This window comes from Perissodus microlepis, chromosome 4 (genome assembly GCF_051167445.1).
Source record: "Perissodus microlepis isolate ML-2025 ecotype Zambia chromosome 4, ASM5116744v1, whole genome shotgun sequence".
NCBI lineage: Eukaryota > Metazoa > Chordata > Actinopteri > Cichliformes > Cichlidae > Perissodus > Perissodus microlepis.
Window position 1 is genome coordinate 4,547,998 of NC_140464.1, and position 26,368 is coordinate 4,574,365.

Below are 26,368 nucleotides of genomic sequence, written 5' to 3' on the forward strand. Positions count from 1 at the left end.
GGTGATGTCACTGAACTGCAGCACACAACAGCTGCCAAGTTAGACGTGATAGCATAGTTTTACATCCGATGCGTTCTTTCAAAATAAAAAGACACGTAACTAACGCAAAGGGATTAAAAAATCTCTCGAAAATTAGCCAATGAAATCCAAATAAAATTGGCTAAAAATGTAGTAATATGCAAAATTATACAACATCCAAAGATCTACAGTATATCTGTATGAATGATTGTTGTATTTCTCTGTAACAATATTGAAAATTAAACTTCATAAGCATAGAATTTGAGAGTAGCATTTCAAAAGGCCATTCAACCATTTATTTGCTCTTTGGCCTAATTAATTATTAAAATTACATACATTAACCTGTATTTTTTTTCTTTTTCATGTAATGTAAAAATAGCAGTTATTTAATTTTTTTAGGGAACGCTCATTTCAGACGACGGTAAAAAAAAACAAAACTGACGTACTACGTCGGCTGCTGCTGTAACACTGCAGGAAACACTGCGCTATACGGCACTTCGCACTTCCTTTCATACCGGCGCTGTGTTGGGGCAGAGCAGCGTCAGAGGAACTGCTGGATTAAAAGACTCCATATACTGACACAGAATTCACGGTAAGAGCAGAGAAAGCACGCACAGACGTGTGAAAAGCGCCTGTTTTTAGCAGCATTTTCAGTCAAATATCAGAGATTTGTGTTTACGCGCGTGACGCCCTCCACCCGGTTAGCTTAGCATTGCTAGCATGACCACCTGGCGGTGCCTAGGGTTAGCATTAGCCACAATGAGCTAACGGTGCAGAAAAAGCGTTTCAATGCTGCTCTATTTCTTTTAAATAATTGCACTGGCTGATCTCAAGTTAGCAACTGTGCGTTTAGCCTCAGTATGTCTAGTTTTTAAGCAGCGATTATTACCAGTTGGCTACCGAAAGCCCGTAAAGAGCCCATTTATTCGTTTTTAATATCACAAATCTTAAACATCAAATCAAACGATAAAATAATGTTCTTGGACGTCCTTATGGTTGAAATCTTAGAATCGTGAATGTACCAGCAGTGAGCACCGATCATTACTTTATGTTACCAACTTTAATGCAGCATCACTGGATGATGAAATGATCCACGTCAGGCCTACTGCGCACTCAATCTGCTTTGGAGATTGTCTCGATTGGTCTTTGTTCATCGGTCTTAAAAGACACAGAGTTAGTAGGGGATGTTTTATTTTAGCCACAGAGCGGTTCTTTGTGGGTGGGAGCATGCCAGATGTTATCATGAAGGGCGTTCCCTCAACACAGTACTGGTTCCTTTACTCTGTTTTTTTTTTTTTTTAACTGTACCACCTAAACCTTACAAAGAAATATTTGACCCAGCTGTGACCCACATTTGCAGCTTCCTTTGGCCTACATTTAGGCTTGACCTCAGGTCCATCTGAAATGGCCCAGATGTCCCACATGTGGGTCAATCAACATTTAAACCATTTAAATACTGTATTTGTGGCCTGTGGGGCATGCAGCATTTGCTGCGCTGTAACTGAGCCTTGAGTGTCAAAAGTAGACCAGATTTCTACAGGTCAAGCTGCCCCACACTAAAATCATTTGGGGTGCATCCACACACATTCATTTTTGTTCAAAAGCCCTTCTGTTTTGCTTTATTGTAATTAAACAGTATTGTGGTATAGAAACCCCACGGCACCCTGCTGATTTAATTATAGAGTAACAGAGACACCCTCCACCCACGCTAATAGCTCAAAGGGTGTTTGTTACATGCTTAGGCAACAGCTTCTACCATAGGATCCCAAGTGGTGTACTGCAGGATCCTATGTTGATCATACAGCTGTAATGACTGATTCACGAGCTATGTAAGTACTTTTTAGGCACTCATGTACCAGAATTCTCTTTCTGTTTTTGTCAAAGGGATCCAAAATCTCTTTGTTGATAGATGGTGGGAAATAATACAGCAAGACACATTAAAAGCATTGAATGATTAAAAAAAAAATTGAGAAGGGGCAAACCACAAATAACCATCAGTTAGATCCACCACCTAAAGAAAAGAGAAATGTGGGAAGAAACTATCCCAAAGACTTGCTTATATTGGCTAATTATGCAGGAGATAAATGAAATAAAAACTCAAACAAGGCAATTGTTGTAAAGAAAATAATTACTGCAATTCGGTTTTAACAATCAGTGGAAGCCAAAATTGTAACTAAAACGAAAATTTGTTTAACTGAAGAATCCCATCACTGTTTTAATATGTTGTATTATAGCCATAAATCATGGAGTTGACTTTCAGGGGTCAGTGATGACTAGCCCACTGCGCAAGCTGATCAATGCCTGTTTCTTTTAGTGCATTGCTGAAGAAATCAGTGCTGCTCATTGCCTGAGACCCTGTATGTGTACCATCAGTCAGCTAGACCCAGAAGGTTTTTAATGTTTGGTCTCATAGGGTTTGTCGTCTTTTTCCGTTCCCCTCTGTCTTAAGGCCATGGCGAAGTTCCACGCCCCTGTGATCCAGGACAACCCATCCGGCTGGGGTCCTTGTGCGGTCCCTGAGAAATTTAAAGACATGCCCTACCAGCCATTCAGCAAAGGAGATCGTCTGGGAAAGGTTTGTCATCAGTTTTCCTCTGAAAAGAGGAAAAAGGTTTTCCAGGGTTTGTGTTTTTTTTTTTACTGACTTTGTGTGTTTTGCGTCTGGTAGGTTGCAGACTGGACCGGAGCTACTTACCAAGACAAGAGATACACAAGTAAGTCACAGCTGTACATAGGGCTGTGCGATATGACCAAAATCTCATATCCCGATATAAGACATTTATCGTCCTGACAACAATAGAAATCACAAAAATGTAACATTTTCTGTAAATTCGATGAATCTCGGGCAGCTCGACTTGGCGTGAAGTGTTTTCAGCTGGGCGTCCTTTACCTGGAGTCGAGTGTTTTAAACGATGCATGAAACTATACATTTTTACACATAGGTTGTAACGGCCGATGTTTTCTTTTATTTATTACACGGCGTGCTGCGGGGAAAAGCCTGTTCTAACGTTTGAGTCTAAGGTTTATTTTTTTAGCATCTGACGGCTCTTTTTGCTTCTCATCCATAAACTCTCTGCATACTCTTTCACATGATTCAGTTTATTTTAAAAAGTCTCAACAGGATCTCGAGCTTTATTGTGAAAGGTTTACATGGAAAACAAACAAGCGGACAGCGGAGCCACGCGATGGTTTTACCGTCGTTGTTGCTAACGACAACACATAAAAACAGGCGCTTGTCCGTCCGTAGTGTGGTTATATTAAATATAAGAGAAAGAGAGAACTTTAAGAAATGAATATAGCCTCTACAGTGACCATCAAAACGATGAACAAATATTGCCGTAAACAGTTTATTTCACGACACCACGAAACAAACGATAGCATGATAGGAAACGATAGACGTTTTTTTTTATCATCATCCGATATATATCGCTATATCGAACAGCCCTAGCTGTACAAAATCTGCCTCTTTGGTACATTTTATTTGGCGGATTTTCTTTGATTTTCTTATATCTAAAATAAAGTTTTTAGATGAAAATAGACTTGAATATAGCTGGTTTTCAAGCGAATCTGTTATACCTAAATTATGTGGAAAAGATCATTTCTTGTGTTTCATTAGAATATCAGCAGGATTAGACCACAACATCTGTTTTATTTGTATGATATCACAGTTTCTTCTCTTTTATATTCTGATTTACTTTTCTGTTTGCACAAGCATTTCAAACATCATCAAAAAACCTTCAATTTATTTTGTGGGTTCTTGCTGATTTCTTAATTGTTTATGTTTATTTTGTCCTCAGATAAATATTCCTCTCAGTTTGGAGGCGGCAGTCAGTACGCCTACTTTCACGAGGAGGATGAGACGAGCTTCCAGCTGGTGGACACTGCCAAGACCCAGAAGACGGCTTACCAGAGGAACCGCATGAGGTTTGCTCAGGTACGACAGATTGTCGCAGAGTGGGTGATATTTAAATGTTTTTAATCTAACGTTTTAGGACTTTGGTAACAGTACGTTTTTGTTTTCACAGAGGAACCTGCGCAGGGACAAAGACCGCAGGAACATGACGCAGTTCAACATGCAGACGCTCCCGAAGAGCGCTAAGCAGAAAGAGAGGTGAGAGGAGAGAACATCTGAACGCTTTTGGTCACAGGCGGTGAAATCGTCACATCTTGAAGTTTGATCTCATGTTTTTGTCTTGTCAGAGAGCGAATGCGGCTGCAGAAGAAGTTCCAAAAGCAGTTTGGTGTCCGTCAGAAATGGGACCAAAAATCCCAGGTGTTTATTTACTGTTGAAATATAAATTCAATTTTTTGTCATGTAATAATGGGAAGGTTCATGTGTTTTTGCTTCAGGTTGTTTTGGATTCTTTCATTTTTATGATGTAAACAATTAATCAAGAAAATAACTGGAAGGTAAACTGATACTGGAAGTCCAGAAAGAATATTGGCCACAGCGTAAATTTAAGTTTCACACTCTGGCTGTTTCACAAATAAGCTTAAGAAGTAAATAAATCCCAGTGAGCCTGACCTCGTATCATTTAATATTGGCTAGTTTTGTAGTGCATCTTAGTCAAAGTAATGTCAGCATATGCTGCTTTAAATCTCAGCCCTCGCCAACAGTAAGAATTACATTTTTTCTGGTATGATTGCTTTTGTAGCTCACATCATGTTTAAACCCATTTTTAAAGATAATGTGATCTCAAGGTTTTAAGACTCAAAGGTGTGTTTGTACTCTGGTGTTATTGACTTTGTTCTTGACATCCCTGTCTGTTCACGAAGGCGCAGCTGAAGCCCAGAGACTCCTCTGTGGAGGTTAGGAGTGACTGGGAGGTGAAGGAGGAGATGGACTTCCCCAGACTGATGAAGATGAGATACATGGAGGTGTCTGACCCCCTTGACATGTAGGTGAAGCTGAGCCGCTGTTTGTAATGTTTTATTATAGGGGGGAAATACAGGTGATGATGAGGTTTCACTTCTCATTTCCTGCAGTGAGTGCTGTGGTGCTTTGGAGTACTACGATAAGGCCTTTGATCGGATCACCACCCGCAACGAGAAGCAGCTGAAGAGCATCAAAAGGATCTTCCACACTGTTACTACCACCGACGACCCCGTCATCCGCAAGGTAAAAAATACATTGCCTGAAAATGCATTGCTGTCTGAACTCTGTGTTTGGCAGCTTTCTTACATGATTATTTATTTCTTTCCTCCCTCCAGCTGGCTAAGACTCAGGGTAATGTGTTTGCCACTGATGCCATCTTGGCCACCTTGATGTGCTGCACGCGCTCAGTCAACTCCTGGGACATCATCGTGCAGAGAGTGGGCAACAAGCTGTTCTTCGACAAGAGAGATAACTCAGACTTTGGTGAGCGACCTGCAGTCACCAGCAGCTGGTTTCACTCTGATGTTTTACACTTAGTTTGCTCTGAAAAACAAGTTTGACTAAAGTTAAATAAAGCCTGAGAGAACAGCTCATGACCCAGGTGTTTTTCTGCAGAGAAGAAAATTTGAAGGATTGCAATGAGAATTTTTAAACCACTTTTTTATTTACCCCGGATTTTGTTTACTTGAATGTAGCATATATTTTTGTACAGAAAATAGCATAAATGTCAGTTAAGCAACATAACACTCCATTATATTTTGCGCTGGGAAAATCCAACTACTTAAAGGAAAACAAAATCTCCTAGTGAGTGACTGCATTGACCCTGCTGTTAACAACCCTGAAAGACGTTCTCATTGTGGGGAAAAAATGCCCCAAAACATTCACCAGTGAACATGACTGAGTTCTATCAGACATACTGACGCTCTGATCTCCAACTGTTCCCCTCAGATCTGCTAACTGTGAGCGAGACTGCCAACGAGCCTCCCCAGGATGAGGGCAACTCCTTCAACTCTCCTCGCAACCTGGCCATGGAGGCCACGTACATTAACCACAACTTCAGCCAGCAGTGTTTACGCATGGTACGAAGTCACATGATTGGAAGCCCCAACGCCTTTCTGTGCTAAGCTAAGCTAGCCTTACACAAAATTGGCTCATGAAAGTGAGTTGTCTTTGTTTTCTTTCTTTTAGGGTGGAGAGCGTTACAAGTTTCCTAACTCCAACCCATTTGTGGAGGAGGATATGGACAAGAGTGAGGTGGCATCTGTGGCTTACCGGTATTTTCAGTAGCTTCAAACCAATTTGTAATTTCTCATCTTTCCAGCAGAACAGGAGGCTGTTGTAACTGCTGTAGTAAATATTCCTGGATTTAATTCCTGATATTTTGTATTTGTGTTAAAGGTACCGTCACTGGAAGCTCGGAGAAGACATCGATCTGATCGTCCGCTGTGAGCACGATGGCGTGATGACTGGAGCCAGTGGAGAAGTGTCCTTCATTAACGTCAAGACTCTGAATGAGTGGGACTCCAGGGTAAGACCGGAAACGGGTTTAATGAAGTAGAGCTTAGTCAGTCAGGCTCATCTGTCTGTTAGTCGAGGAAATGGCCCGAAATAATTAAAGCCCTTGCTAGGTGCGGCGTCTTCATCTGCTCAGCTTAAAATGTATTTGATATATCTCCCTGACAGTTTTTACAAAAACTTAGAAAAATAAGGAAAGAAGGTGATCTGGAGAAAACGAATAGGCCTAAATGGCAATTCCAAAAAAAACAGAAATGTGTTTTTCCTCAGTCTTTTTCACATGCTTCTAAAAACTGCTGCATTCTGTACTTCACATGTTTGATCACTAGATGTCAGCAAAAGGAAGTAGGACTCCTTCAGTGCTTCTGAACCTATGGTCAGCTATGTTTGTGGGTTGAGTCTATTGTTGGCGACCAAGCTCTCATGCAGACACAGGTCCTTCCAGATGTTTCACCTCACACAGAACAGAGTCTATGCTGTGTTAAAAAATAACCAAGGTTGTACCTCTCAGCTGCATCTGTCTGATGTGAATTTTCAGTGAGTAAAAATCAGAGAAGTGGTGACAGATCTCCAGATTCAGACTCTGTGAAATATTGCTGTAATGAAGGCAGTTTTGTTATTCCAGATGCTTTTAAGGCATCCGCTACTAGAGCCACTCCTCTGTTCACAGGCGGTTAATCTCCTCCTTCAGCTAAGTATATGCCGTTCTGTTTATAAGCTTTGGTGCCTCTGATTTGTCTTGTCCTGTAGTATTGTAATGGTGTGGACTGGCGTCAGAAGCTGGACTCTCAGAGAGGAGCCGTCTTGGCCACCGAGCTGAAGAATAACAGCTACAAACTGGCGCGATGGACCTGCTGCGCCATGCTGGCTGGATCAGAGTACCTGAAACTGGGGTGAGGAGCGAGGTTTTTCACTGATCGTTGATTGAGGAGCAATCCAGTTCCTTCTTGCAGTGCTCGTAGGCCAAGGCAGTAAGCTGGACTGACTGTCTCTGCATCACTCTGTGGTTTCTCCAGGTACGTTTCTCGGTACCACGTGAAAGACTCTGCTCGCCACGTCATCCTGGGCACCCAGCAGTTCAAACCCAATGAATTCGCCAGCCAGATCAACCTGAGCATGGAGAACGCCTGGGGAATCCTGCGCTGCGTCATCGACATCTGCCTCAAGCTGGACGAGGGCAAGTACCTGATCCTGAAGGACCCGAACAAGGTGAGCCGGCGCAGAGAGCAGAACTGAAAGACAGCTGGGAGGTGTGTGAGCTCACAAGCTGATATTCTGTTTCTCATCTACAGCAAGTGATCCGTGTGTACAGCCTGCCCGATGGGACCTTCAGCTCTGATGAAGATGAGGAAGAGGAGGAGGATGAAGAAGACGAGGAGGAAGAAGGTATGGTTTAGCTCCTATTTTAAATAGAGGTTGAACTAAAGCTTGTGTGGGAAGCACAGGATGTTCCAGTTTAACGTGTTGGTGCTGGTGTGAAAATGGTTTCTGTCACTGGTGTGTGTTAGCGGTGAATACAAGTGCAGGATTTCTTCAGGTACAAATGTTTCTTACACACAGGACAGCAGGGATGTGCCCGACCAGCTGACGGTGCTGCTGCCCTCATTGGTCAGGGCCACAAATGCCAGTCGATTAACTAATTCATATTTTTAAATGGATTGTAATGCATGCTACATTTGCACATTCAGTGTTTGGTGCTCAAATTTGAGTGTTTTGTCACTTTTAGCCCATTTTGGTGTTTTACCCTTATTATTCAAGAAGTAACATTATCACATCTGTACTGGACCAGACTGCATGCTTAGTTGTGAGAGAACAGATATGAACTCTGTAAAAATCCAAGAAACTGTTGGAATTTGTTAAAATCACATTTTCTCTTAGTGTTTTAGTCTTTTTATAAAACTTAATTCTTAAGTCTGTTTCTGGGGTTGAGAAGGTCTTTTTCTCTCCAGTTGGCTCCCTTATGCTGCATTGACAGGAAACATGATTATGAAATGACCAGTGGCTATTTTTTTGACATAAATTTGTATTTATGATTGCTCTCATTGTTTTTGAACACTTTCTTTGGAACATGCAATCACATGAACCTCTGGGGTCACAAGAAGTTACTCATAGTTAAAAAGGAAAAAAAGAAAAAGTAGTCTGTAACCTCAAAGAAACATTTTAATGTTTTTTGGTTTTTTTTAACAGCTCATCTTTCAAATGCATAAGTTAAATAATTCAATTCCAGGGTGAAGAAATGCACTTGTCTTTGGTTTTTGAGTGTTCATTGTTCATAAATCAGATTCTTCTTGCATTTATGTTGAACCCTTTTCATTTCAGATGATGATAATTGAAGTGTGGAGTCAGCTTCAGTGACCAAAACAGCCTTGATCCTTCACTGAGAAACAAGTGAATTCCTTTTGACATTCAATAAAGGCAATAGCAGATTATACAACTACCTTTAATGTCTTGTGTTTTATTTCCTGTACTGAAGTTCAGAACATGTCATAAAGCATTTTATAGCTGAGCACAATGGACACAACACTGAGCTTGATAAACAAGGAGTGGATGTGACTGAAAACTGCTTGCTCATGGGCAGAGTAGTCAGAAGATGCTCAAATATAATCTGAAGCAGGTGACTGAACATAAACTCAGGAAGTTGTTTGCAAAGGACAAGTCTGATGATTGTTTGATTTTTTTTTTATAAAAGAAGAAAATGAATTTACTTAATATTTGAATAACAGTTACTATTACATTTTTTACAACACTGATGGGATATTTTTATCACCCTGATGAACGGACAGGTGGACACCCAAGTTTGTAAATGTGATAACGCGAGAATGAAGCCACACAGGATTTTCAAATTGATAACAGGTGTATCTACTACAAGTGTTGGGTGAGTATAAATCTCAGTGGCCTCAGGACAGAGATGAAGTTTACTGAAAATCTTGAGTGTGATAACACAGGTGTATCTACTAGGAGGCCTGAGGTGTACAACATGCCACTGCCAGTATTTTTACTGGGACACCCTGAAGAGCTGCTCTGCTTATTCCCAGATGAACCTCAAAGGCAAATCACCAAGTTTCTCCTGAAGGACTTGATCTACTCTTTCACTCTGTGCAACACTCAGTGTGTTCTTCCAGTCTCCAATCTGCCCTGTAATGAAGACAAAAACACAACACCTGATACCCTGATATCACATTTGTCTGCACAGCAGCTGCAGGTCTGTTATGTTACCTTTACGCAGGAATTTCCCACTGAACTGCTCTGGTGGAATGTGCTCATAGTTTGCTTTCGAGTCATTCTTCATGTTCTCAAACTTAGCTTTTTCCACAACATGATTGATAGCAGCTTCAGTCAGGTCTTTCCCTAAGAAGTTGCAGATCTTCTTCACTGATCCTTTAAGGTTCTGAAAGAAACGCAGGAAGGCAACAGAAAAAGAACCCTAAACTCTGCCAGATATTTTATTTCAGTTTCCTTAGGAACAACAAAAATGCGAAGAAACATCTTACCAAAATCATTTCCTCGTAGGTCAGGAAGAGGATGTTGTACTGGTCTCTGTTTAAATACCACTCCCTGACGTGGTCAAACCAGGATGATGCTGGTACTGTATAGCAGCATAAGGCATCTGGTCATTTGGCATTTTAATTTAAAATCAAGTGTCTGTTGACTGTATTTACCCCACTACAATTCTAATACCAGCAGCATGATAACAGGTGGAGGAAGAAAAAAGGTTTTTGCTACACAAACAAATATTTTTTTGGAGTTTTTGTTTTAATAATAGATGTGGAACGGCACTGTCCTCTTCACAAGTAGTCCTCTTCGGATGTTAGAAGCTAACTTGGAGTAAATCACTTACAGCCACAAGACTGAACTTTTATCAAAAGCAAAAAACATTGTTAGAACAAAGTCAGTGCTTTAGGAAATCTTTCAATTTGGATTAAAGTGAAGTAAAGTATATTAATGATACCAGAATGTCAGTGATTTAAAGGGTCAAAAGGGGAATGAGTTCAAAAGATTACAAGCTGTTCTTGTGTGACCCACCTCTGTTTGCTTCGGAAAGACACAAGCGGAACAGAACGTCCTTTGTGTGTTTTTTCCAAATAACCTGTCAATGATTTCTGTCTCTTCAACTCTGAGACATTTATCTTATCTGCTAATAGCTCAATCTGGTGAAAAGGTTTTACAATGTCAAGAGTCAAATAACCGAGGTACCACTGTTTTAATTTGTAAAGTAACTAATAGATATGCAGTATGTGTCATATCAAAAGTATTTTTGTGAAATGCTATGTGGAAGAAGTATAAAGCCATATAATTTTTTCTATATGGATGTGCTATTATCCGTTAGTCTGTGCACTTGGTAAGTATGTCAAACAGTTCAGTTTGAAATAATCAATTTCAGTTCTTCCTGATCACATTGATATCTGTTATCATTTATCAGACGTGGACTCTTCTTGGTCATCATCATTAGGCAGATAGTGGAGATGAAGACACGTACCGTTTCCCGTCAGGTACCACTCGAAAAACTGAGCAAAGCTCTGAGGAGTCTCAAGGTCTGCAAGGGTGTTGCTGAAGTGATAGTAAGACATCATGTTGTCCTTTGGATTCCTCATCAAATACACAATCTGACATAAAAACAAAACGAAAAAACTGAATCCATGCCACTTTCAAAATCACTAATTCTTTAACAATACCTTGAGTTTGAGCAGTTTATTAATTTCCACTAGTTTTAAGAGTTGTTTTATATATAAAGTTATATATGAAGTTTTATATATACAGTTGTTTTATAAGCAAACTTGTTTTCATTGGCTGTATATAAAAGCTAGATGTTGTCACCATAAGGTGACCCATTGATATGGAAACCACATTTTGAAGCTTCATTTGAGCATTCTAGTTGCTGCTATGTTTGTTTTTTCTACTCAGGAGTGTCTATGTTTCAAAAAGCTGTGTGCTAAGGTATCAGCAACATGATAATTAGTGCTATGTAACTGACTAAGAAAAAACATCTGAATTTGATATGAACTTGTTACAAATACTGCCTCTAATCCTTTAATGCCATTCCTTAACAGTAAAACTTCAATAAAATGTTGCTTTTCTTTAACAAATGTATCTATCATTTCATACAATTACTCATAAATACTGAGCAAATTATATTTTTTAACCACTTAAAGAACTTTGTCATACTACATCTCTAAACCTGCTCTTTCTTCAGGCTGCTTGAGCGTCTATACAGCTCTGACCTTTCCCTTCTTGTCCATCAGTCCTGGAGGCATGAGAACCTGGGAGAGATGTGATGTGAAGAGCCGTGGAGAGGGGCGACGAGTGTATGCACCCCCTGTGAACTCCAGCCATGGCATCTTCTGTGAGTTGGTAAAATATTCATTCACAAGCCCATCCAACTCATAGATAGAAGTGATGATCTGCTGAGCCCATATGGTGCCTTTTGAGGAAAAATGTATTGGATATTATATCTGACCAGTGGATCACTCTGGACAGAATAAAACTGCAAAATAATGGGATGCTACAGAGATTTCTCACTGACCTGATTTTGGATAAGACACGAGGAACACATCGCTGTCTCTTATTTCAAAACTCTGAAGAGAGTCTATGTACTCTGCAGTTGTGTTACTGGAGAGAAAGTTATAGTTCTTATACCGGCAGAGACGGTTACTGAGCTGCTCCATCTTAGTTCCGAATCACACAGGCGGATAAGGAGAGACACAGTTTATGTAGTTCTTCACCCCATGTTAGTGATGCGCGAATCATGAACGAATCGTTCAATACTCGAGAATCACTTTACTCACTCATGAATCATGATTCACAAGCCCAACTGACTCACTGACTCATCCCTGTTGCTGTTAGCAGCAATGTATCTAGCTTATAATTAAAATTGTGGAGAAAAACACAACATCCAGTATCATAACAAAAAAATTTCTGCTCTGAACTGGAAGAAAAAACCCTGAGTAGTAGCTCACATCAAGAAAATAGCTCCTCGGTTCACAGTAGCATCGCTCTGCTAACATGCTAACAGCACATTTGAGCTATTCACCCCCTCCCTTCCTGTGCTGAATCGTAAGCGAATCACTCAGGACTCGCTCACCCCCTCCCTCCTGGCTCACAGCTTCTTCTTCTTCTTGGTTGGCAACCAATGTTAAGGCGCATTACCGCCCCCCCTCACAGCTCAGTGGACATTTAGATGAGAAAATATATATTTAACACATTTAAGGAAAATACTAATAAAATAAAAAATAAAAATATATTAATATAAAATAAAATAAAAATAAATAAATGTTTATTAAGCAATTTTGATAGGAAATTGCTTAATTTTAGAAATGTTTTTGCTCTATAAAATAGTTGTTTTCTTTTAGAATCATTCATCTTAGCAGTAGGATTTACATGTAAAGAGTGAAAATGTACATTTTTTGCACTCTCTGGTCGACTGACTCAGTGAATCAAATGACTCAAAAAACCCGATTCACTTTGGTGAGTGACTCATTAAAACTCGATTCAGTAAAAAGAATCAAATTTACCATCACTACCCCATGTGGCAATAGAGATTGAAAATGTGACATCATTCAGGGGTAAAACCGCAAAGAATTCTGGGAACTCGTGGCAAGAGTTACTAGCGTACGCAGGCTTTCAATTGAAATCAGTTACACAGCGATAAAAAGAAACACAAAAAATGGCAAGAAGCTGTTGTATTATTAACTGCAATAGCCAGTCGCATGACAGCCACGGGAAGCCGACGGGTAAAGAGATCAGTTGTTATCGGATTACGTCGTTGAAGAGAAATTGTTCGAGCCATGTTTCTGAAGTAACAAAGAGCTGACGGATGGCCTGGAATGCAGCCATTCAAAGACCAAATATAACGTCCCAGAACACTCCAGCTCACATGTTAGTCTGCTCCAAGCATTTCCACAAAGGTCAGGGTTTTTTGTAGTAGTTAATACGTCATTTTTCATAACATAATTGGTGTTATAGGTTACAAGCAAGTCTGACGCTGAACAGAAATGGTCGTGCTATGCTCCTTTGTTTATTGTGCATAAATAGTGAATTGTCCTGACACAATATTGTGTTTCGCTTCTGTTATTACCATGGTACATTGACAAAAACATATACTTTTATTCACAGGATAAAACAAGTTTTTTTGTATCACTAATTGCCCTGTACAATTACAGCATACAATATTATTGTCACTGCTACATTTCTGTAATACATGCTGCTTGACCCTTCAGTATTTTAGGTCAGTTGCACTGACTTTTGCCTGCTGTTAATTCTTCAAGTACACGGTGTCGCTCTGTCTGTCTTCTGTCTTCATCAGGAGATTGACTGTCCTTTAAGCTTCTTCTCAGGATAAGGACAGAATGAGAGGTGAAGCTGTCAAATTTTTAAGCCAAAGTCTGGCCTGTTTTCGTCCCAATTCTGTTAATCTATCATTTTGCCGCTGTACTCATGTTTTCAAGTTGAGAAGAGTCCACCTGTATTAACACACTAAAACATTTATTTAATATCATTTTCATTACTATTTCTTAACACATTCATTCTGTTTTAATGTCTTTATCGTCTTTATGAAGACGATTTGTGAGACTGGTAAACTTATCTTTGTTCGTACAATGGTCTTTCGTTCTACACGGTGCATTTCAAGGTCCTGTACCCATCCGTCGGTAAACTGTACCTGGGCTTGTTGCAGTGACCTGAAGTTACTAAAAACTTCATGAGTGTATGCACTCACTCCAAGAACCGTATAATTATAAATATGAGCGTGGTGAAAGTGGGCAGCACGCTAACGTATTTTGTCCACTCTGTGTGCTCGTAAGGGTCTAACCCTTTCACTCGTTTGATTTTTTTCCTCGTATCTTTTCTTTGACTTTTCATCAAGTCTGTCTTTGTACTGACCGGCATTGTTTCCTTCGTTTTGTACATACCTTTTTTGGGGGGCAAAGAAAAACCAAGAATTTATTGGAACCGGAGAATGAACGTTTTGCGGTGCTGCAAATGCTTGCATTTGATGCGGTACTTGGATTGTTTTGCCACGAGTTCCCGGCATGCAATGCGTGAAAGTCACGTGGTCTGTCAATCTCTATAGTCTGAGGAACTGTTACGGCCCTGGGCCTTGGAGAGAGTGAGACTACCCTTTTGTGCTTATGCAAATCTAAGTGTGCCAGGACTCGTGGATGACTGGCTGCTGGGAGTCCTGTGCCAGCCTTCTTTTATGCAGATGACAGTGTGCCAGACCTCGCGGACGATTGGCTGCCTGGAGATCCCATGACCACTCCATGACCAATTGACTGGCTGATTGTCTGCACCTGGGAGTATAAAAGGCTGAAGATCCTTCACACTATGGGGAACTGCTGCTCTGAAGTGAACATGCAGTGTCCTCTTCGTCTGCTTTGCATGTGAAGCGTGTTTGTTAAACCTGTTTGCTGTGTTGCTATTTGTTTAAACCTGGTATACAGCTGAACTTAGTTTCATTAGAGTTTTGTGATGCTGGCTTGCCTTAGTTAACCCTTAGCTTTTATTTTGTGTGCTGCCAGCTTGCCTTAGTTAACCCTTAGCTTTTACTCTTGCCTGTTCTTTTCATTGTGTGTTAATTGTTTCCCCGGTGGTCTGTTGATCAGACCCGTCGGTTTTCAGTTTAATGTTTGTAATAAAACCCCTTATTTACTCAGATTTTGTGAGAGGGCTTGTGTATGTTTCTCCCCTCCTGTCGCCTAGCAGAGGGGGTCGTAACATAAGTGGGGGCTCGTCCGGGATCTCCTTTTCCCCATAAGGAGAATTCCCATTTGTGAAAGAGAAAATGTATGTTTTGCTCCATTTTGTTTTCTTCTTCCTCCCTCTTCCCTGTTTTGAGCGCCATGTCGGCTCCATTTTGTTTAGAGGATTTTTTAAAAGCTCCATCTGTTGTGCTCCTTGAGAGCTGCCGCAAATGCGAATTGCTGCAAATTGCAGAACACCTTAAGCTAGAGGTCTCTAAAACACTCCGTAAGAGTGACCTGAAAGAGCGGGTAGTAGACGAGTTGGTGGAGGCTGGTCTAATGCAAGTCCCTGATCTGCCTGAAGTGCCTGTGTTCTCTGGTGAGCCTAGTCAAACTTCCTCATTTGAGGGGGACCATAAAGATGGTACGGGTCATGACAGTGTGGGAGATGAGCGGGGGAAGACACCGCGCACGCTCCCTCGCTATGATCCCCTTTCCTCTGGAAGTTCAGAAGCACGGGACGGGGCCCGGCTAAAGGTGCGCTTGGCACGGCTCCAATTGGAGGCCGAGGAGAAGGCTCAAGCCAGGCAAGCTCAATTAGAGCTTGAGATCAGAACGCTGGAAATAGAGGCAGATAAAACAGTGAGGCTGCGTAAGCTGGAGCTGGAGTCTCAGCCACGAGCCTCATCTGTCTCCGCTGATGGTCCAGGTTCTGCCCCCGTGTCTACTACTCCTTATGATATTAGTAAGTGCATTTCTTTAGTGCCTGCTTTTAAAGAGGCTGAGGTGGATTCTTATTTTGCAGCATTTGAGCGCATTGCTGGTGCTTTGCAGTGGCCTAGTGAGATCTGGCCCCTTTTATTACAGTGTAAACTAACTGGAAAAGCCCAAGAGGTGGTAGCTGTGCTTCCCTTAAAAGACAGTTTGGAGTATTCTTGTGTTAGATCAGCTGTGTTGCAAGCATATGAATTTCGGCTACAGAGGAAACTTCCCTCCCAAACGTATGTGGAGTTTGCCAGGGAAAAAGGTATCCTCTTTGACAAGTGGTGCTCTGCGTCAAAAGCCAGTGATTATGATTCATTGTGTGAATTGATGTTGCTGGAAGACTTTAAAAAGTGTCTTCCAGAGAGTATAGTGTTATACCTGAATGAGCAGAAAGTAACCACTTTAGCAACTGCAGGAGTTCTCGCAGACGAGTATGTGCTCACCCATAAGTCCTCTTTTCTGGTTAAAGAGAAGTCACAGTTTAGTGCTGCGCAGCAGGCTCGCTCTGTTAAACCCTTAGGCTCTAAAGAGAGTCGAGAGTGTTTCTACTGTCATAAACCGGGACATGTCATTGTGGACTGTTTGGCCCTGAAACGCTAAACAGTGAATTCTCAGCAACCCAAAGGTGTTGCCTTTGTGAAAGCAGCGTTCCATCCTGACGTGCTTGATTGTGGTGGTAAGGTGCCAGACTCTTGTTTTAATCCATTTATCTTTGATGGTTTTGTATCACTAACTGATAAATCCACTGATCTAAAATCGGTGCGCATACTGAGAGACACCGGAGGGTCTCAGACCTTAATCCTTTCTAGTGCTCTACCTTTCTCAGCAGACAGTGCATGCGGATTTAATGTTGTGCTGCGTGGAATAGAGATGGGTAATGCTCCCAGACCCGTTCACCAGGTATATATCAAGTCAGAACTCGTTACGGGATTTTTCCCCGTCGCAGTATGCCCAACCTTCACAATAGAGGGGGTGGCCATGTTGTTGGGAAATGATATTGCGGGCGGATTAGTGCGTCCTAGTCTGGAGGTGCTGGATAAGCCCCTCAGTTCTGATGCCCCAGATATTGCTGTGACCCCAAAGCTGTACCCAGTCTGTGTGGTTACTCGTGCCCAAGCCCGTAAAGATGGTGACGTTACCCTCGCTGATTCTGTGTTGATGACCTCATTTTCTGAGGGTGCCGCGTTACCTGACGAAAGCAATGTTTTGTCTTTCCCAGACTTGGTGAACCCTGAGGAGCCTGGTCCATCTGTAAAAGATATTCCACTGCCTTTGACAGTGGACGGTGGGCCTTGCTGCTACAAGAGTACAATTCGGAGATTCGGCATATCAAAGGATCAGAAAATGTACTAGCTGATGGCCTCTCCCGGTTGTGAGTATGACTTGTTTTGTTGTCTGTCACGAATATTGAAATCTGTGTATACAAAACGTAGTCTTGTATTTTAAGGGGAGAGGGGTGTTACGGCCCTGGGCCTTGGAGAGAGTGAGACTACCCTTTTGTGCTTATGAAATCTAAGTGTGCCAGGACTCGTGGATGACTGGCTGCTGGGAGTCCTGTGCCAGCCTTCTTTTATGCAGATCACAGTGTGCCAGACCTCGCGGACGATTGGCTGCCTGGAGATCCCATGACCACTCCATGACCAATTGACTGGCTGATTGTCTGCACCTGGGAGTATAAAAGGCTGAAGATCCTTCACACTATGGGGAACTGCTGCTCTGAAGTGAACATGCTGTGTCCTCCTCGTCTGCTTTGCATGTGAAGCTTGTTTGTTAAACCTGTTTGCTGTGTTGCTATTTGTTTAAACCTGGTATACAGCTGAACTTAGTTTCATTAGAGTTTTGTGATGCTGGCTTGCCTTAGTTAACCCATAGCTTTTACTCTTGCCTGTTCTTTTCATTGTGTATTAATTGTTTCCCCGGTGGTCTGTTGATCAGACCCGTCGGTTTTCAGTTTAATGTTTGTAATAAAACCCCTTATTTACTCAGATTTCGTGAGAGGGCTTGTGTATGTTTCTCCCCTCCTGTCGCCTAGCAGAGGGGGTCGTAACAGGAACAACTATAGTTAATGTTGAACTAAAGTGTTAAGCAGTTAGGTTTTACTTACATCTTTTTTCCGCTCGATTCTGATCTACAGGTTTTGGTAAATGGTAAATGGCCTGCATTTGTATAGCACTTTACTCAGTCACTAAGGACCCCAAAGCGCTTTACACTGTCATTCACCCATTCACACACACATTCACACACTGGCAATGGCAAGCTACATTGTAGCCACAGCTGCCCTGGGGCGCACTGACAGAGGCGAGGCTGCCGGACACTGGCGCCACCGGGCCCTCTGACCACCACCAGTAGGCCAACATGGGGTTAGTTCAATTCAATTCAATTTTATTTATATAGCGCCAAATCACAACAAAAGTCGCCTCAAGGCGCTTCATAGATACAGAGAAAAACCCAACAATCATATGACCCCCTATGAGCAAGCACTTTGGCGACAGTGGGAAGGAAAAACTCCCTTTTAACAGGAAGAAACCTCCGGCAGAACCAGGCTCAGGGAGGGGCGGCCATCTGCTGCAACCGGTTGGGGTGAGAGAAGGAAGACAGGATAAAAGACATGCTGTGGAAGAGAGACAGAGGTTAATAACAGATATGATTCAATGCAGAGAGGTCTATTAATACATAGTGAGTGAGAAAGGTGACTGGAAAGGAAAAACTCAATGCATCATGGGAATCCCCCGGCAGCCTACGTCTATTGCAGCATAACTAAGGGAGGATTCAGGGTCACCTGGTCAAGCCCTAACTATATGCTTTAGCAAAAAGGAAAGTTTTAAGCCTAATCTTAAAAGTAGAGATAGTTTCTGTCTCCCGAATCCAAACTGGAAGCTGGTTCCACAGAAGAGGGGCCTGAAAACTGAAGGCTCTGCCTCCCATTCTACTTTTAAATACTCTAGGAACAACAAGTAGGCCTGCAGAGCGAGAGCGAAGTGCTCTAATAGGGTGATATGGTACTACAAGGTCATTAAGATAAGATGGGGCCTGATTATTTAAGACCTTGTATGTGAGGAGCAGGATTTTGAATTCAATTCTGGACTTAACAGGAAGCCAATGAAGGGAAGCCAAAACAGGAGAAATATGCTCTCTCCTTCTAGTCCCTGTCAGTACTCTTGCTGCAGCATTTTGGATTAGCTGAAGGCTTTTCAGTGAGTTTTTTGGACATCCTGATAATAATGAATTACAGTAGTCCAGCCTGGAAGTAATAAATGCATGAACTAGTTTTTCAGCGTCACTCTGAGACAGGATATTTCTAATTTTAGAGATGTTGCGCAAATGGAAGAAAGCAGTCTTACATATTTGTTTAATATGTGCGTTGAAGGACATGTCCTGGTCAAAAATGACTCCAAGGTTCCTCACAGCGTTACTGGAGGCCAAGGTAATGCCATCCAGAGTAAGAATCTGGTTAGATACCATATTTCTAAGATTTTCAGGGCCGAGTACAATAACCTCAGTTTTATCTGAATTAAGAAGCAGAAAGTTAGCGGCCATCCAGGTCTTTATGTCTTTAAGACATTCCTGCAGTTTAACTAATTGGTGTGTGTTATCTGGCTTCATGGACAGATAGAGCTGGGTGTCATCTGCATAGCAGTGAAAATGTATGCTATGTCTTCTAATGATGCTGCCTAAGGGAAGCATGTATAATGTAAACAGAATTGGTCCTAGCACTGAACCCTGTGGAACTCCATAATTAACCTCAGTGTGTGAAGAGGACTCTCCATTTACATGCACAAATTGGAGTCTATTAGATAGATATGATACAAACCACTGCAGTGCAGTACCTGTAATACCTACAGCATGTTCTAATCGCTCTAATAGGATATTATGGTCAACAGTATCGAACGCTGCACTGAGGTCTAGCAGGACAAGCACAGAGATGAGTCCACTGTCAGAGGCCATAAGAAGATCATTTGTAACCTTCACTAAAGCTGTTTCTGTGCTGTGATGAGCTCTGAAACCTGACTGAAACTCTTCAAATAAACCATTCCTCTGCAGATGATCTGTTAGCTGTTTGACAACTACTCTTTCAAGGATTTTTGATATGAAAGGAAGGTTGGAGATTGGCCTATAATTAGCTAAGACTGCTGGGTCTAGAGATGGCTTTTTGAGTAAAGGTTTAACTACAGCCACCTTGAAGGCCTGTGGTACATAGCCGATTATTAGAGATAGGTTGATCATATTTAAGATCGAAGAATTAATTAATGGCAGGACTTCTTTGAGCAGTTTTGTAGGAATGGGGTCTAAAAGACACGTTGATGGTTTGGAGGAAGTAATTATTGAAGTTAACTCAGAAAGATCAATTGGAGAAAAAGAGTCTAACTTAACATCAATGGTACTAAGAGTAGCTGTAGATAATATTACATCTGTGGGATGATTACTGGTAATTTTTTCTCTAATGATAAAAATTTTATTTGTGAAGAAGTTCATGAAGTCATTACTAGTTAACGTTAAAGGGATGGTTGGCTCAACAGAGCTCTGACTGTTTGTCAGCCTGGCTACAGTGCTGAAGAGAAACCTGGGGTTGTTCTTATTTTCTTCAATCAGTGATGAATAGTAAGATGTTATGGCTTTGCGGAGGGCTTTCTTATAAAGCAGCAAACTATTTCTCCAGGCTAAATGATGATCCTCTAAATTTGTGACACGCCATTTCCTCTCCAGATTACGAGTCATCTGCTTTAGGGTACGTGTTTGAGAATTATACCACGGAGTCAGGTACTTCTGATTAGAAACCTTAGTTTTCACTGGAGCTACAGTATCCAGAGTCGTACGTAGTGAGGAGGTGAAATTATTAACAAGATAATCGACCTCTGTTGGGGTAGCGTTCAGATAGCTGCTCTGCTCTGTGTTGGTACAGGGCATTGAAGATGATAACAGTGGGTGGATTATATTCTTAAACTTAGTTACAGCGCTTTCAGAAAGACATCTACTGTGATAAAATCTACTCTCCACCGCTGTGTAATCAATTATTGTAAATGTAAATGTTATCAGGAAATGATCAGACAGGAGAGGGTTTTCAGGAAACACTGTTAAATGTTCAGTTTCTATGCCATATGTTAAAACAAGATCTAGAGTGTGATTAAAGTGGTGGGTGGGTTCTTTTACATTTTGAGAGAAGCCAATTGAGTCTAATAACAGACTAAATGCCATGTTGAGGCTGTCATTTTTAGCATCTACATGGATGTTAAAATCACCCACAATAATTATTTTATTTGAGCTCAGAACTAAATTAGATATAAAGTCTGAGAAATCAGACAGAAACTCTGTGTAAGGCCCAGGTGGACGATAGATGATAACAAGTAAGACTGGTTTCTGAGTTTCACAGCTGGGGTGGACAATGTTAAGCATCAGGCTTTCAAATGAATTAAAAGTCTGTCTTGGTCTTTCATTAATTAATAGGCTGGTGTGAAAAATTGCTGCCACACCGCCCCCTCGGCCTGTGCTTCGAGGTTTCTGGTAGTTAGAATGACTCGGGGGTGTTGATTCATTTAAACTAACATAATCATCCTGCTGCAACCAGGTTTCTGTAAGGCAGAGTAAATCAATTTGTTGATCAATTATTAAGTCATGTACTAACAGAGACTTGGAGGAGAGAGACCTAATATTTAATAATCCACATTTCACTGTTTTACTCTTTGGTTCAGATGTGGATACTGTACTGTTCTTTCTTTGTAATTGTTTATGTTTAAGTTGTTTGTTGCTGGTTTTTAGTTTGTTTTTTGTCTTTTTGGAAGCTGACACAGTCTCTATGGAGATGGGTTTTTGGGGGGGTAGCAGGAGGAGAGAAGCTGCAGAGAGGCGTGTAAGACTGCAACTCTGCTTCCTGGTCCCAACTCTGGATAGTCATATTTTGGGGGGTTTAATAAATTTGTCCATATTTCTAGAAATGAGAGCTGCTCCATCCAAAGTGGGATGGATGCCATCTCTCCTAACAAGACCAGGTTTCCTCCAGAAGGTTTGCCAATTATCTATGAAGCCCACATCGTTTCTGGGACACCACTCAGACAGCCAGCAATTTAAGGAGAACATGCGGCTAAACATGTCACTCCTGGTCTGATTGGGGAGGGGACCAGAGAAAACTACAGAGTCCGACATTGTTTTAGCAAAGTTGCACATCGATTCAATATTGATTTTAGTGACCTCCGATAGGCGTAACCGGGTGTCATTACTGCCGACGTGAATTATGATTTTACTGAATTTACGTTTACCCTTAGCCAGCAGTTTTAAATTTCCTTCAATGTCGCCTGCTCTGGCCCCTGGAAGACAATTGACTATGGTTGCCGGTGTCTCTAGCTTCACATGTCTGAGAACAGAATCACCAATTACCAGAGTTTGACCCCCGGCGGGTGTGTCACCGAGTGGGAAAAAACGGTTAGACACATGAACGGGTTGGTGGTGTACCTGGGGCTTCTGTTTAGGACTATGCTTCCTCCTCACCGTGACCCAGCCGCCCTCTTTCCCCAGCTGCTTGGGGTCTGCCGGGGAACAGCTAGCGGGGCCTACGCTATCTTCGGCTGCACCAGCTACAGGGGCCTGGCTAGCTACGGGTGAATGAAGGGTGCGAAGCCGAGTCTCCAATTCAGTAATCCTGGCCTCCAGAGCTGCAAATATGCTACATTTGTTACAGATATCATTACTGCTAAAGGAGGCCGAGGAGTAACTAAACATCTGACACAATGAGCAAGAAAGTGCAAGAGGGACAGGTGAAGTAGCCATGGTGCTAACGAGTCGGCTACGAGCTAAGCTAAGCTAGCGAAACAGTACAGAGACAGTGAGTGAATACTTTGGCTATAAATTAGGTAGTGAGTACACAGAAAGTGTGCTTCGGATGAAGCACGTGAAGATTATACTATGAAAGAAGAATGTATTTAAAAGTTGTTAATTAAATTGCTAAGCAAATAAGCTACTCAGAAACACCACTGTGTTTGAGCAGGAACAGGAAGTGATACTCTACCGCAGAGCGAGCGAACACCAAGTGACAGCGCCACCAAGAGATCGAGTGACAGGAAGTCACTCGATCTCTTGGGTTAGTATCTTGCCCAAGGATATTTAGCATGCAGCCAGGAGGCAGCCTGGGATCAAACCACCGACCTGACCTGCTCTGCCACCTGAGCTACAACCATCCCAACCAAAATTCACTGAACCAGCAGCAAAACAAGATCCAAACTATGCTTCACATTTGATAAATGTCGTCATTAATTCCCTCTGACTTTTGCTGTTTTGCTTCCACCACGATAAAAATCTAACTTTAAGAACAGCTTACTGTGTGTACTTCAAGAACAGTTTCCCATCTCAAACCTCTGTATTCTGCATTATTCATTCACTCATTATTACCCACCAGTCTATTGTTGTTTACAACGGTGTCAGCCGCTGTCTCGTTTTTGTTTTTTTGTTGTTTTTTTTTACTTAAATGACCTCGGACATCTGACAAGGATGCCTCCTGGGCGCCTCCTGGGTGAGGTGTTCCGGGCATGTCCCACCGGGAGGAGGCCCCGGGGCAGGCCCAGGACACGCTGGAGAGATTATATCTCTCAGCTGGCCTGGGAACGCCTTGGTGTTCTCCCGGACAAGCTGGAGGAGGTGGCTGGGGACGGGGAGGTTTGGGCTTCTCTGCTTAGGCTGCTGCCCCCGTGACCCGGCCCCGGATGAAGCGGAAGAAGATGGATGGACCTTGGACAAGAAAGCCTAATTTCTGCTGTTCACTACTGAAGAAATTTAAAGTTTTTAAAATTATGCAAAATTGCAGAACATTTTTAAGTTTATCTGCTATAAAAAGCCAGGCCAGGAAAATCTCCTTCATGTTTTTCTGTGTTTTATTCTCAGTTACTTTGACACAAAGGCATCTGCTGTGATGCTACACCTCTGATGAAGTCTCACAGTATCAGTACTGATAAATGATCAGAAATATAATATTTCTGACTGTCTGAGGCAAAATTGAATCGAATTGGGACCTCGTAAATCGGAATCGAATGGATTATAGAAATCAGTGATGATACCCAGCCCTAGTGAGGCCCGACAGAAGTGGATGTAGCTGTGGGTAAAAAGAAAAGATGAAAAGAACTGTTGATACATTTTTTGTTAAGGCCTGATCTGTCTGAAATTCATAGCCAGTGCTCTGACACGGAGCCATCAATGTCTGAATGCTGAAAAAGTAGCAGTGTATCCAGAAAACACATTATATGCTGCAATAAGTGCACTGCCCAAGTGTCTCCTCTCCCCACTGCCTTTCAGTGGCACGCAGCAGCAAACAAGTCATCAGAGGAGGCCAATGTGATGATTAAGTTTAACATTGTCTACAATATTGCCAAAGAGTGCCAAAGCACTTTCAGCACAAGCACTTTTTCAGTAACTTATCTTTTTTGTAGAAATGTGCTCCAAATAAAGAACTTTGTGTTGACAAGATTGTTATTTAATTGTTTACAATTGAATATTGTCTGTATAGACAGCAATTTCCCCCCAAAAAAGTGCACATGTAAAACTGCGGTGTTAAGCGTTGCGGTTGAAAATTTGGATGCACCTAAATTTTGTGCTGGTGCGACTAAGAAAAAAAGTTAGGCGCACCAGTGCAACCATGGCAAAAAGTTAGTCTAGAGCCCTGCTGGGTCCTGGACACAAACATGTCGCTGGACGTTCTACGCACCCACCTCTGCTTGTGTCTTTTCTAAGCAAACACAGACTGTTGATGACTAAACAGCTTGTAATCTTTGGCACTCATACTCATGCCCTTTTGAACCTTTAAATCACTGCTATTCTGTTATCATTAACAGACATTACTTCGCTTTGATTTTCAAAGTGAAAGATTTCCTAAAACACTAACTTTCTGTTGAATAATCAGATTCTCCACCCTCAGCAACATGAGCTCATTCATTTGTTTTATTTTGTTTTGTTTTTGTTTTTAGAAAAAGAGTTCTTTATTATGTTTTAACTGGATTGACTTGCTGCAATCCTTTTGGACGGGAACTCAAACACTCATCGGTTCCCACAGTTAGGCTTCTCCTCTGCCCACTATAATCTGGAAAAGCTCACCTTATATTTGTTCTCCCGAAAATTTTTACAGTGCAGTTAATTCAATCTTGCAGGCCTGCTTAGAACAAAAACACAAAACATCGTCATACATGCTGCTTGACCCTTCAGTATTTTAGGTCAGTTGCACTGACTTTTGCCTGCTGTTAATTCTTCAAGTACACGGTGTCGCTCTGTCTGTCTTCTGTCTTCATCAGGAGATTGACTGTCCTTTAAGCTTCTTCTCAGGATAAGGACAGAATGAGAGGTGAAGCTGTCAAATTTTTAAGCCAAAGTCTGGCCTGTTTTCGTCCCAATTCTGTTAATCTATCATTTTGCCGCTGTACTCATGTTTTCAAGTTGAGAAGAGTCCACCTGTATTAACACACTAAAACATTTATTTAATATAATTTTCATTACTATTTCTTAACACATTCATTCTGTTTTAACAGGTCTCTCTCTCAGTCGTTACACACAACACACATCAGCCAATTTCCTTTTATGGGCATGCAAACATGTTCACTTCCTGTTTCAATTCCTGCCAGACACACACACACACACACACACACACACGGCAGTTTTCATACGCACACACACTCTTCATTTCACTGGATTTTCATCTGTTTCTACAGCCTAACCGAACTCTTATTTTATATTTACAGTCTATATACCCTCTGTAACTCTGCTAATTGTTGATATAAAAAGAATGCACCCTCAGCACACACACACACACACACACACACACACACACACACACAAGTATACTCAGCTCTTTGCATTTGCAAGCATTCACATCAAAATCCAGCGCAGTTAGCAGAGCTCTTTTGGCACAAATCCTCAGCACAATTAACAGTTTTTTCCACACAGATCACCATTCTTTAACTCAGCTCTGTAGCACAATTCACACAATACTTTCATCAGCATTTTTGCACACTTCCCTGAGCTTCCTTAAAGAAAATTGTCTCACACACACACACCCTTTTCTCTCAGACTTTCAAAACAATGTGCACCTTTGATCATTCATCCAAATAACAATTTTACACTTCATTTATACATTCACACATTTATAAAGACACCGACTCCCAAGATAAATTATTTCCATTCACAACTTCACATCATCTTCCTCTAGTACTAGTCAGCCTACCATTTCGACTAATTTAAAAGCCTCTAAGGCCCAGGTTCGCCCACCTTGCTGGTCAATCAACCCGCTTCGGGAACACCCTTACCGATAGCGGTCAAATTTCTAGGCCCTATATTAATTTATAAGCGCTTCCCCCAACTTAACGGGAAGCTCCACTTCATCAACGTCTAAGTATCCCACTTGTGCCTTAAAGCTTTACTTAAAGCTTACCTGTCAGCCACGTTGAATGGTCACACCCGAGCCCCGCTCTGTCATTCAAACGGTGCAACAAAAGTGGTACTTGATCACTGATTATTAACGACTGTCCTCAGTTGTGGTGGGAATCCCCCGGGT

At 41.7% G+C, this 26,368-nt stretch overlaps 3 protein-coding genes across 4 annotated transcripts; 2 read left to right on the forward strand and 1 right to left on the reverse strand.

The window, feature by feature from the left end:
- The first annotated feature begins 488 nt into the window (after nucleotides 1-488).
- eif3d (eukaryotic translation initiation factor 3, subunit D) lies at nucleotides 489-8,846 on the forward strand. 2 transcript variants are annotated; one of them, XM_084925157.1, is made up of 16 exons: nucleotides 489-610; nucleotides 2,468-2,593; nucleotides 2,687-2,732; nucleotides 3,816-3,952; nucleotides 4,044-4,129; nucleotides 4,219-4,291; nucleotides 4,795-4,916; nucleotides 5,005-5,137; nucleotides 5,230-5,377; nucleotides 5,843-5,973; nucleotides 6,083-6,168; nucleotides 6,293-6,422; nucleotides 7,160-7,302; nucleotides 7,426-7,618; nucleotides 7,702-7,795; nucleotides 8,729-8,846. In XM_084925157.1, the coding sequence occupies exons 2-16, from the start codon at nucleotides 2,471-2,473 to the stop codon at nucleotides 8,740-8,742; spliced, it is 1,659 nt and encodes a 552-aa protein (XP_084781283.1). In that variant the 5' UTR covers nucleotides 489-610; nucleotides 2,468-2,470; the 3' UTR covers nucleotides 8,743-8,846. The 2 variants fall into 2 exon arrangements, with proteins under 2 accessions (XP_084781283.1, XP_084781284.1); XM_084925158.1 differs by having other exon boundaries at nucleotides 4,801-4,916.
- Nucleotides 8,847-8,944: 98 nt separating this feature from the next.
- LOC146388066 (amine sulfotransferase-like) lies at nucleotides 8,945-12,459 on the reverse strand. The gene is made up of 6 exons (XM_084925159.1): nucleotides 11,931-12,459; nucleotides 11,629-11,828; nucleotides 10,887-11,013; nucleotides 9,901-9,995; nucleotides 9,626-9,797; nucleotides 8,945-9,544 (listed from the first exon to the last, which is right to left on the reverse strand). The coding sequence occupies exons 1-6, from the start codon at nucleotides 12,070-12,072 to the stop codon at nucleotides 9,435-9,437; spliced, it is 846 nt and encodes a 281-aa protein (XP_084781285.1). The 5' UTR covers nucleotides 12,073-12,459; the 3' UTR covers nucleotides 8,945-9,434.
- A 2,784-nt stretch (nucleotides 12,460-15,243) lies between these two features.
- LOC146388067 (uncharacterized) lies at nucleotides 15,244-16,449 on the forward strand. Its single transcript, XM_084924837.1, has 2 exons — nucleotides 15,244-15,463; nucleotides 15,506-16,449. The coding sequence occupies exons 1-2, from the start codon at nucleotides 15,244-15,246 to the stop codon at nucleotides 16,447-16,449; spliced, it is 1,164 nt and encodes a 387-aa protein (XP_084780963.1).
- The last annotated feature ends 9,919 nt before the right edge of the window (nucleotides 16,450-26,368 follow it).

What these genes read in the sequence shown, in the direction of transcription:
- eif3d (XM_084925157.1), top strand. Translation starts at nt 2,471, where the DNA reads ATGGCGAAGTTCCACGCCCCTGTGATCCAGGACAACCCATCCGGCTGG. An exon ending in ACGACCCCGTCATCCGCAAG is followed by an intron (nt 5,138 to 5,229) that starts GTAAAAAATACA and finishes TCCTCCCTCCAG; the next exon opens with CTGGCTAAGACTCAGGGTAA. An exon ending in GTGGCATCTGTGGCTTACCG is followed by an intron (nt 6,169 to 6,292) that starts GTATTTTCAGTA and finishes TTTGTGTTAAAG; the next exon opens with GTACCGTCACTGGAAGCTCG.
- LOC146388066 (XM_084925159.1), bottom strand. Translation starts at nt 12,072, where the DNA reads ATGGAGCAGCTCAGTAACCGTCTCTGCCGGTATAAGAACTATAACTTT. An exon ending in CGTGTCTTATCCAAAATCAG is followed by an intron (nt 11,829 to 11,930) that starts GTCAGTGAGAAA and finishes TTTCCTCAAAAG; the next exon opens with GCACCATATGGGCTCAGCAG. An exon ending in CCTACGAGGAAATGATTTTG is followed by an intron (nt 9,798 to 9,900) that starts GTAAGATGTTTC and finishes CGTTTCTTTCAG; the next exon opens with AACCTTAAAGGATCAGTGAA.
- LOC146388067 (XM_084924837.1), top strand. Translation starts at nt 15,244, where the DNA reads ATGTCGGCTCCATTTTGTTTAGAGGATTTTTTAAAAGCTCCATCTGTT. An exon ending in TGAAGTGCCTGTGTTCTCTG is followed by an intron (nt 15,464 to 15,505) that starts GTGAGCCTAGTC and finishes GGGACCATAAAG; the next exon opens with ATGGTACGGGTCATGACAGT.